Here is a 12,257-nt window from a genome sequence, read left to right on the forward strand (position 1 = left end):
TTTGTTTTGAAACAAAATACCACGAAACATAATTTGTAAGAAGTCTTGTTATTTTACATGTTCAAATAAGGAAAGAATTTATATAATGTTATATTTTAATTGATTTAGAAATCCTATTAAGATTTTCTATATGGTTCAAACAAGAAAAAATTTAATAAGTAAAAGTTTAGTTGCTTTTAAAGTCTTAAATATTAGGGAAAATAATTAAATGACTATTTTGTCTAATATAAACCCTATTTAAAAGGATAAAAAAGGCGAATGACATTTCGCTAAGGGCAATCGTGCTTTTTATATAGTGTATATTATATATATATATATATATATATATATATATATATATATATATATATATATATATATATATATATAAAAGCAGGTTTTCTCTAATTCTAGTTTTGAGAGTAAATATCCTTAAGTTGTACTCGTCTTATTTAGCAAAATTAATCAGGCCAACTACTGAATAGTCAAAAAAGAAATATCTTCAGTAGGGTCTCTTGTTTTTGAAGCATTCTGTGGGGGATGTGTTTTCATTTCCAAATGTCGAATCTTATATTTTTCACTCCGATTCAGCTTTTACTAGATACTCTTTGTTCCGACAATGTCTTGATCACATTGTTGTTGATGATGATCATGACCAAATAGTTCGGCAATTGCAGGACGAGTTTCCTACTATGGAGAGCTGTTACGGACCTCATAATGCATTGTTCGTTAGAATGGCACATGAATGGATGCTCAACTCTGGAGAATTCATGAACTCCTATAGAGAAGTGGAAGGTAAGTACCTTGATTTATTACTTGCCAATAATGAAAAAGACAAGAAGCCATTGTGGGCTGTTGGTCCACTTCATATGCTGCTAGAATCACACGAATCTAGTGACAGAAATCGCCATGAATGCCTAGAATTTCTCGACAAGCAAGATGCTAATTCAGTAATATTCGCATCGATTTGGAACAAACACTAAGTTCTCACAAGAGCAGATCAATGAGCTCGCGCTTGGTTTAGACCAGAGCAAACACAGATTTATTTGGGTACTAAGAGAGGCAGATAAAAAGATGGGTGTGGAGAAATTCGAAGCGAAAGAAAGAAATAAGATTAAATTACCGGAAGGATTTGAAGAGAGAGTGGAAGGAAGAGGAATGGTGGTGAGAAATTGGGTACCCAAATTGGAAATCTTGGGACATCCGTCTACGGGTGGATTTTTGAGTGATTGTGGATGGAACTCTTGTTTGGAGAGCATTAGCATGGGAGTTCCAATAGCAGCTTGGCCAAACAATGCAGACCAGCCCTATAATGCTGTTTTTGTAACTAGTGTTTTAAAAATTGGAATCTCCGTGTGGAGTTGGGCTCGAACCCGTGATCTATAGTGGCTGATTCCACGGCTCGAAACCGTGACCTATAGGTCACACGAAGACAATTTTATTGTTATTCCAAGGCTTCCTTCAAGATGACACTTGAAGACTACTTGGCAAAATATCCAATCCATCCTAACTCTTTTGATTCAAAAATCACCCCTCTCCCACCTCATTTATGGTTAGGTACCAAAATAGTGGCCCAAAGGCAATCTAATGTGGTCATGTAGATTCAACTGAATTTTTTGCTTCAGACTCGAACCATTTATTCATAATGCAGAAAAATTAAATGTGCATATAATAAGATCTTACTCATGATTACCTGTCTTTTGTGCATTTGGGTGATGATCTTACTTCACACTTAACACTATATAGGTTCACGTTTGACTATAAATCACTTTTCTGTAGGGTGGGTGTAAATTGTAATCAAATGAATGTATATTTGAAAAAAGATTCAAGTTACTTCTTAACTCTGGACGTCTGATCAGTAGTGTTGGCCCAAGTTCAGATGAAGTTTTGAAGATTGACAAAATGAACTCAACCATGAACCAGGTCCATCATGTGAGACATACACAGTGTTGATATATTTATTCATGTGACAGACGTGTCAAGATAAGTCTCAAGGGTCAGCAACAATCAGTAACACCATCTGCAGAGTTGATCGAAAAGGTTGCATAGGATAAGGAGTTGAAGTCTCCTTATGTAAAGAGAACTACATCCGGATCAAGGATAAGGATTGGAGTTTGAAGTGTACTAGGACTCGAATTTGATGAAGGATCAGCAATTCGAGTTTTAATCAAACTCTGATTACTAACTCTATAAATAATAAAGATTGTTCTCTTTTACAGGTGATTGCACATACGCAGAAGTTAAACTGAATTGAGAGCAAAAGAGCTAGGCGATTTTGCAAGCAATTTGAGTATGATTCAAGTGTGCAAATCTGAAGCTACATGAACCAAGAGTGAAGAACCAATTCCATTGTGTCTTTCTTTATTTCTAGTTCAATTGTAGTAGGTGTTTTTCATATTGTACCTTTTAGCTTTATCTAGAAGCAATTGTAATAGGTATATTGAGTATTCAAGTTAGAGTTAACTTGAAGGTGTCGCAACAGTTGAGGCTGTGTGCCACACTGGGATTAGAGTTTAATCCTTAGGTTTACAAGAGTTTGTAAATACTGTTTTTGGCTCAGTGATTTTAGTGGATGTTCGGGAAAATCCTACTGAGTAGTAGGTCGTGGTTTTTCCACCTTTTGAGCCAGGTGTTTTCCACGTAAAAATCTCTGTGTTCTTTACGTTATGCACTCTTAATTCCGCAAACAGTCATAGTAAGTACATCTAGAAGAACCAGGTTCTTCTAGTGCGAAAATTAGGTACCACACAAATCACCCCCCTACTTGTGTGGTATTCACGTTTAGAACATCAAGTAGAATTAGTTAAATACAGAGAAATATGTGCAGAAAGGGAAATGGCATAAAGCTTGCTACTACTACTGTTAGAAAATAATAACAAAATTGGCTTTGAGGCGTGAAAATCTACTGTCCTTAAAGAGTTATCGCCTGTATACTAATTTAGGGAAAAAATAAAAAAGCGATTCTCTTCAGGATACAACAAAGCCTGCAATAAGACTTGTGATTTTCTATACCACTTCGTTGGAATTCTTGTGCATTTATAGGCAACCAACAGACCCTTTCAGAAAAGATGTCTTGTTTCACAGACAGACATATTTGGTTAGACCCTTTCACAACAGACATGACTATTTATTCGAATTTTGAATTTAAAATTCAAATAAATTTGATTTTTCTGTCACAAAATAAAATAATTAACTTTAGGATCCGACCCGGCCCGCGCCCAAGCCCCAAGTCCAAGTCCAAGTCTTTGATTATATAATATATAAATATATAGTGTACTTAATTGCACATACTTAAAAGTATGTGTCCTAAATCAAAGACATAAAAGGGACAAGTGCTTAAAAAGCTCCAAAAGGAACTTCTCCCTTCCGATGTAGGAAGAATCCCACTTCCAACTTATCAATAACAAACTAACTTACAATCCCCCACTAGTTTGTTATATCACTTCATAACACTTGTGAATAATAGAAAGTATCTTTTATACAGATTTGAACTTTCCTTTAGTATAAGTATTTTAAAGTTTTGACGAAGTTATTGGTATCTTAAGATTTGAACCACAACTCCTTATGCCAAAACCGAAAGTACCACACACACAACGTTATCTAGTAGCTTAGAAAATCCAGTATTCGCTTTAGCACGTTCACGGCCATGTGCTCATCCTAAATTCATGAATATTTTCAAGATCAACCCTTTAAATCTTGCTAGAAGCGGCACCACTTCAATATTCATATAGGTGGAATTAGTTACGATGTCCCTGTTACTCCAGACATTAATAATTCCATTAAGATTAATCAGCCTCTTCATGTAACAGTATGCACTTTGGAGTTTGTCTTTATGCCCCTGTTATAACAAGCATTTAACAACTCCTTAACTCCTCACATAACAGTAAGTAGTACAATAGAATTAGGGCTCCTAAAGAGGAGATCAATGCTTAAACAATGCAAGTAACTTGTTATTACCCATTGAACTTGTATTGTTAGAGTGTATACTAACTCAAAGCGGGGTACCCATTCCTTGCATTTAATTTAAGGGTCTCTGCCCCATCCCTTCACAAATTTGTTGTACTACATCTCTACCCATTGGCTTCGTAAGTGGATCAGCGAAATTCTTATTTGATCTCACATATATTATAGCTATAGCTCCATTTGTAATTTATTCTTTTATATAAGCATGTCTCAAGCTTATATGTCTCGATTTCCCATTGTATATTTTATTGTGAGCAACACACATTGTAGTCTCACTATCACAGAATATGGAAATGGCTGGCATAGGTTGTGGCCACAACTTTATATCAAGTAATGTGTTCCTCAGCCATTCTGCTTCTTTTCCAGCAGCTGCTAATGCAATGAATTCAAATTCCATGGCAGAATAGGAAATACATGTTTGTTTCTTGGATGCCCAACTAATGGCTCCACCGCCTAGAGTAAATATCCATCCTGATGTAGATTTATTATCATTAACACTTGTAATCCAACTTGCATCACAATATCCTCTAATACATTAGGGAAACCATTATAGAAAATGCCCAAGTGCTTTGTATATTTTAAATATCCAAGTACTCTACTTATTGCTTTCCAATGATCATTACCTGGATTACTGGTAAACCTTGAAAGTTTACAAATAACAAATTCTATGTCGGGTCTAGTGCAATGCATTGCATACATCATACTACCTACCGCACTTGCATACTCCAACTGTGCTACTGCTCTTCCAGTATTTGCAGTTAGCTTAACACTAGAATCATAAGGAGTATTATACTCCTTTATTCCTAAATGACTGAATTTAGTAAGGATTTTATCTATATAATGCGCTTGTGATAAAGTCATTCGCTTGTTATCTCTTTTGACCTTGATTCCCAAAATAGTATCAAATTCATTTAAATCTTTCATTTTAAAAACCGAAGTTAGATACTTCTTGGTCTCGGTAATTCCTCGTAGATTCGTACCAAAAATCAGCATGTCATCGACATATAAACAAATTATTACTCCATATTCTTTTGTAAATTTAGAGTAAATGCACTTGTCTGCATTATTATGTACGAACCCGTTTGATAGTATTACACTATCAAACCTTTCATGCCATTGTTTAGACGCTTGTTTGAGACCATAAAGAGACTTTATCAGGTTACAAACTTTCTTCTCGTTTCCCGGAAGAACAAATCCTTCAGGTTGTTGCACATATACTTCTTCACTAAGGTTCCCATTTAAAAAGGCCGTCTTAGCATCCATTTTATGTACATAAAGATCATAGATAGAGGCCAAGCATAAAAGAACTCTAATGGATGTTATTCTTGCAACGGGAGCATATGTATCAAAATAGTCTATGCCTTTCTTTTGAGTGAAACCTTTTGCAACTAATCTTGCTTTGAAGGTTTGGACAAAACCATCTGTATTGTACTTTTTCCTAAAGACCCACTTACAACCTATAGGCTTTGATCCAAGAGGAAGATCAACTAAAACCCAAATGTTGTTGGATATAATTGAGTCCATTTCATCATCAATGGCCTCTTTCCAAAAGGCAGCGTCTCTAGAAGACATTGCTTCTTGAAACGTCTTTGGGTCTTCTTCAACATTTAATACAATAGGAATTTGTTTACAAACGTTTATCCTATCTCCTTCAACAAGAAATACTATAGATTGTGAAGAAATAAAATCAGAACCAAAATATTTTTCTTTTGTTATTCTTTGGCTTTTCCTTGGTTCTATCTGCATATCATCACTTATTTCTTTATTTGTAATAATTTCAGAAAGTGACAATCTATTAGCATCAATACGTTTTCCATTTATTTCAGTCATTTCATCAACATTGTCATTTATAAATCTATTTTCAATAAATTCAACATGTATCGATTCTATAATGACATTAGATTCTAGATCTAGCAGTTTATATGCTTTGGAGTGTTGTGCATATCCTACAAAAACACTTTTAATTCCTCTAGGACCCAATTTTGTTCTTTGATGGTCAGGTACTCTATAATAGGATATACACCCCCACACTTTAAAATAATTTAAATTTGATTTTCTACCATTCCAAAGCTCATAAGGCGAAATATGCATACTTTTTGAAGGCACTCTATTTAAAATATAACATGTGGTTAGTAGTGCTTCACCCCATAAATTATGTGGCAAATGTGCATTAAGTAACATAGCATTAACCATATCCACCAAAGATCTATTTTTTCTTTCCGCCAACCTATTTTGTTGAGGAGTATAAGGGGCACTCATTTAATGTATTAGGCCATGCTCTTCACAGAACTTATTAAATTCGTTAGGAAAATATTCTCCGCCTCTATTACTTCGAATAATTTTAATTTTCCTACTCCTTTGATTTTCCACAATAGACTTGTATTCTTTAAACTTTTGAAAAGCTTCGTCTTTAATTCTAAGTAGGTAAACATATGTAAATCTAGAGAAGTTATCTATAAAAGTAATAAAATATCTTTTACCTCCTCTAGTTAATTCTCCATTTAATTCACACAAGACTGAATGTATTAAATCTAATAGTTCTATGGATCTCTCAACTTTACGAAATGGTTTCTTTGTCATCTTTGCTTGTATGCAAATTTCACATTTTAAATGTTGAGTTTTACATGAGATAAAACCATTTTTGGACATATAATTCAAGGAGCCAAAATTTAAATGTCCTAGTCTAGCATGCCATAAACAAGAATCAGACTCAACGATATAAGCAGAAACATAATTTATTTCATTAATACTTAATTTGAACATGCCGTTACAGTTATAGCCTTTTCCAACAAAAAATCCATTCTTAGACACTATTACATGATCAGACACAATAACTATCTTGAAGCCTTTCTTTGACAGCAAAGCAGGGGACATTAAGTTTTTCTTCATATCAGGAACATGATACACATTCAGTAATGTCAACTTCTGGCCAGATGTGAAGTTAATCTCAATGCTTCCTTTTCCAGCAACATCTGCCGCAACATGGTTTCCCATCAAGACTTGTTCAGAATCTTGCACTTCCGCATATGTCTTGAATATCTACTTGTCATTACAGACATGAATAGTAGCACCCGAATCTAGCCACCAGTCTTGAGTATTTGTAGCAGCGGAGCCATATTCAATTCGGTGACCATACCAATATGCATTGCGGAAACCATGGAAACCAGTCCTTGGGTAGAATTTTTCACTACGTTTGCCTTTTCAGAATTTCTAGATTTTTCAATCTTTCCAGACTTTTCGGTATTGCCTACATTGAAATTTATTCCTGCCTTTCTATATCTACAATCCCGAATCATATGGCCTTTCTTTCCACAATGATGGCAACTAAAGTTCTTTCTCTTTTTAAAAAAAGACTTTTTGGAAACTTTTAGATTTTTGTTCCCACTTCCTGAACCATTCTGACTGACAAAATTGATTGCGGAACTCGAGGGCTGACTAATAGCATCACGAGCACGAGTCTTACTTTCAATTTGAATGTGAGTACGAAATTGTTCCACAGTCATTTTATCCATTGAATGTAGGATTTTCTTTCTATAGTCATTCCAGGAGGAAGGCAATTTCGAAAGAATAACACCTATTTGAAGTGCATCAGGAATTTTAACTTCAAGATCACTTAGTTTTGATACTAAGATTTGCAGTTCATGAATCTGATCCATTATAGGCCTAGTATAAAATATTTTAAATTCAAAATACTGCAGAGCCAGGAATTTGTCGATACCTCGTTTTTTCATTCTGGTATGCAGTTTGTAGAGCAGTCCAAATCTCCCTTGGCGAATTCAGATTGCAGTAGAGATCATAGAGTCGATCTGTCAAGATATTCAGAATATGGCCGCGACACAACAGTTCATCATGTTCTAGTTTCTTCCTTTCTTCCTTGACTGCGTCAGAATCTTCTGCTGTGGGCTCAGGCATCGCAGGCAAGGCAGAATCAAGAATATAGTAGATATTGAGAGCAGACAGCAAGAACATCATCTTGTTTCACCAGCAGGTAAAGTTCGTTCCATCCAAGCGATCAAGTTTGATGAACTCCTTCGGATTCTCAACAACAGACATCAATTTCTCCATAACATAATAACTCTTTAAGATTGTTAGAAAATAATAACAAAATTGGCTTTGAGGCGTGAAAATCGACTGTCCTTAAAGAGTTATCGCCTGTATACTAATTTAGAGAAAATACAAACGATTCTCTTCAGGATACAACAAAGCCTGCAATAACAGTTGTGATTATCTATACCACTTCGTTGGAATTCTTGTGTATTTATAGGCAACCAACAGACCCTTTCAGAAAAGATGTCTTGTTTCACAAACAGACATATTTGGTTGGACCCTTTCACAACAGACATGACTATTTATTCGAATTTTGAATTTAAAATTCAAATAAATTTGATTTTTCTGTCACAAAATAAAATAATTAACTTTAGGATCCGGCCCGGCCCGCGCCCAAGCCCCAAGTCCAAGTCCAAGTCCAAGTCTTTGATTATCCAATATATAAATATGTGTACTTAATTGCACACACTTAAAAGTATGTGTCCTAAATCAAAGACATAAAAGGGACAAGTGCTTAAAAAGCTCCAAAAGGAACTTCTCTCTTCCGAAGTGGGAAGAATCCCACTTCCAACTTATCAATAACAAACTAACTTATAATCCCCCAGTAGTTTGGTATTTCACTTCATAACACTTGTGAATAATAGAAAGTATCTTTTATTTAGATTTGAACTTTCCTTTAGTGTAAGTATTTTAAAGTTTTGACGAAGTTATTGGTATCTTAAGATTTGAACCACAACTCCTTGTGCCAAAACCGAAAGTACCACACACACAGCGTTATCTAGTAGCTTAGACAATCCAGTATTTGCTTTAGCACGTTTACGGCCATGTGCTCATCCTGAATTCATGAATATTTAAAAGATCAACCCTTTAAATCTTGCTAGAAGCGGCACCACTTCAATATTCATATAGGTGGAATTAGTTACTTTGTCCCTGTTACTCTAGACATTTATAATTCCATTAAGATTAATCAACCTCTTCATGTAACAGTATGCACTTTGGAGTTTGTCTTTATGCCCCTGTTATAACAAGCATTTAACAACTCCTTAACTCCTCACATAATAGTAAGTAGTACAATAGAATTAGGGTTCCTAAAGAGGAGATCAGTGCTTAAATAATACAAGTAACTTGTTATTACCCATTGAACTTATATTGTTAGAGTGTATACTAACTCAAGGTGGGGTTCCCATTCCTTGCATTTAATTTAAGGGTCTCAACCCCATCCCTTCACAAGTTTGTTGTACTACATCTCTACCCAATGGCTTCCTAAGTGGATTAGCCAAATTCTTATTTGATCTCTCATATATTATAGCTATAGCTCCATTTGTAATTAATTCTCTTATATAAGCATGTCTCAAGCTTATATGTCTCCATTTCCCATTGTGTATTTTATTGTGAGCAACACACATTGTAGTCTCACTATCACAGAATATGGAAATGGCTGGCATAGGTTGTGGCCACAACTTTATATCAAGTAATATATTCCTCAGCCATTCTGCTTCTTTTCCAGCAGCTGCTAATGCAATGAATTCAGATTCCATAGCAGAATGGGAAATACATGTTTGTTTCTTGGATGCCTAACTAATGGCTCCACCGCCTAGAGTAAATATCCATCCTGATGTCGATTTATTGTCATTAATAATTGTAATCCAACTTGCATCAGAATATCCCTCTAATACATTAGGGAAACCATTATTGCAAATGCCCAAGTGCTTTGTACATTTTAAATATCTAAGTACTCTACTTATTACTTTCCAATGATCATTACCTGGATTACTGGTAAACCTTGAAAGTGTACAAACAACAAATGCTATATCGGGTCTAGTGCAATGAATAGCATACACCATACTACCTATCGCACTTGCATACTCCAACTGTGCTACTGCTCTTCTAGTATTTGCAGTTAGCTTAACACTAGAATCATAAGGAGTATTATACTCCTTTATTCCTAAATGACTGAATTTAGTAAGGATTTTATCTATATAATGCGCTTGTGACTAAGTCATTCGCTTGTTATCTCTTTTGACCTTGATTCCCAAAATAGTATCAACTTCATTTAACTTTCATTTTAAAAACTGAAGTTAGATAGTTCTTGGTCTCGGTAATTCCTCGTAGATTCGTACCAAAAATCAGCATGTCATCGACATATAAACAAATTATTACTCCATATTCTTTTGTAAATTTAGAGTAAATGCACTTGTCTGCATTATTATGTACGAACCCGTTTGATAGTATTACACTATCAAACCTTTCATGCCACTGTTTAGGTGCTTGTTTGAGCCCATAAAGAGACTTTATCAATTTACAAACTTTCTTCTCGTTTCCCGGAAGAACAAATCCTTCAGGTTGTTGCATATATATATCTTCACTAAGGTTCCCATTTAAAAAGGCCTTCTTAACATCAATTTTATGTATATAAAGATCATAGATAGAGGCCAAGGATAAAAGGACTCTAATGGATGTTATTCTTGCAACGGGAGCATATGTATCAAAATAGTCTATGCCTTCCTTTTGAGTGAAACCTTTTGCAACTAATATTGCTTTCAAGGTTTGGACAGAACCATCTGTATTGTACTTTCTCCTAAAGACCCACTTACAACCTATAGGCTTTGATCCAAGAGGAAGATCAACTAAAATCCAAGTGTTGTTGGATATAATTGAGTCCATTTCATCATCAATGGCTTCTTTCCAAAAGGCAGCGTCTCTACAAAACATTGCTTCTTGAGACGTCTTTGGGTCTTCTTCAACATTTAATACAATAGGAATTTGATTACAAACGTTTGTCCTATCTCCTTCAACAAGAAATACTATAGTTTGTGAAGAAATAAAATCTGAACCAAGATGTTTTTCTTTTCTTATTCTTTGGCTTTTCCTTGGTTCTATCTGCATATCATCACTTCTTTCTTTATTTGTAATAATTTCAGAAAGTGACAATCTATTAGCATCAATACATTTTCCATTTATTTCAGTCATTTCATCAAAATTGTCATTTATAAATCTATTTTCAATAAATTCAACATGTATAGATTCTATAATGACATTAGATTCTAGATCTAGCAGTCTATATGCTTTGGAGTGTTGTGCATATCCTACAAAAATACTTTTAATTCCTCTAGGACCCAAATTTGTTCTTTGATGGTCAGGTACTCTGTAATAGGATATACACCCCCACACTTTAAAATAATTTTAATTTTGTTTTCTACCATTCCAAATCTCATAAGGCAAAATATGCATACTTTTTGAAGGCACTCCATTTCTGCTTCTAATTGCTTTAATTATCGGTTTTGTATGTGATCGGGTTGGTTGGCTCGGGTTCGGAAAGGTTTTGAGAAGGTTTGAGACACTTAGTCTCTTTTAAAAAGGCTTAAGTTGGAAAAGTCAACTGGATGTTGACTTATGTGTTAGAGGGCTCGGATGTGAGTTCCAGTGGTTCGGATAGCTTCGGGAGATGATTTGGGACTTAGGAGCGTGATCAAAATGTGTTTTGGAGGTTCGGAGCAGATTTAGGCTTGAATTGGCGAAATGGAGTTTTTTGCGTTTTTCGGTTGATAGGTGAGATTTTGATATAGGGGTCGGAATGAAATTCCGGAAGTTGCAGTAGCTTCGTTATGTCATTTGGGATGTGCGTGCAAAATTTCAGGTCATTTGGACGTGGTTTGGTTGGATTTTTTATCAAAAGTGTAATGCGGAAGAATTTAGAACCTTAGGCTTGAATTCGATGAGTTTTGGTGGTTTTGATGTTTTTTTAGGTATTTTGAAGATTGGTACAAGTTTGAATAAGGTTACGGGATATGTTGGTGCTTTTGGCTGAAGTCCCGGGGGCCTCGGGGTGACTTCGGATGGTTGACGGGGAGTTTGAAGAATTAGTGCAGCTGCTGTATTTTTGCTGCTTCTGGTATTTCCGCACCTGCGGATAGGGGACCGCAGGTGTGGTGCCACATATGCGAAGGAAGGGCCGCAGAAGCGGCCAGAGGTACGTTGGTCAGGAAACTGCAGAAGCGGCTAGGAGGACCGCCTCTCCGATGTCGCAGATGCGGGTGTATAATCGTAGATGCGGGCAATGGGGAACTTAAGTGACTTCCACAGAAGCGGATAAAGAACCGCAAATGCGGTACCACAGATGCGGTGGGATGACCGCAGATGAGGAAATGTCTGGTCAGATTATATTAATTCCTCCTTCGCGATTTTCAGAGGGTTTCTGACTATTAACACAAAATTTTCGAGCTTTGGGCGATTTTGAAGAGAGGAAATCATTGTTTTTCGTTGAGGTA

General features: G+C 35.6%; 1 protein-coding gene across 1 annotated transcript; it reads left to right on the forward strand.

Moving 5' to 3' along the window:
- On the forward strand, nt 714-1,365 carry LOC109227638 (zeatin O-glucosyltransferase-like). The gene is made up of 2 exons (XM_019392839.1): nt 714-929; nt 979-1,365. Exons 1-2 carry the CDS (start codon nt 714-716, stop codon nt 1,363-1,365), a joined length of 603 nt encoding a protein of 200 aa, XP_019248384.1.

The sequence above is a fragment of the Nicotiana attenuata genome, chromosome 6 (assembly GCF_001879085.1).
Source record: "Nicotiana attenuata strain UT chromosome 6, NIATTr2, whole genome shotgun sequence".
Taxonomy (NCBI): domain Eukaryota; kingdom Viridiplantae; phylum Streptophyta; class Magnoliopsida; order Solanales; family Solanaceae; genus Nicotiana; species Nicotiana attenuata.

Bases quoted from the DNA above. Each gene is read 5' to 3' on its own strand.
- LOC109227638 (XM_019392839.1), top strand. From the start codon at position 714: ATGGCACATGAATGGATGCTCAACTCTGGAGAATTCATGAACTCCTAT. The intron at 930-978 runs GTAATATTCGCA...TCACAAGAGCAG, and splicing joins ACAAGCAAGATGCTAATTCA to ATCAATGAGCTCGCGCTTGG.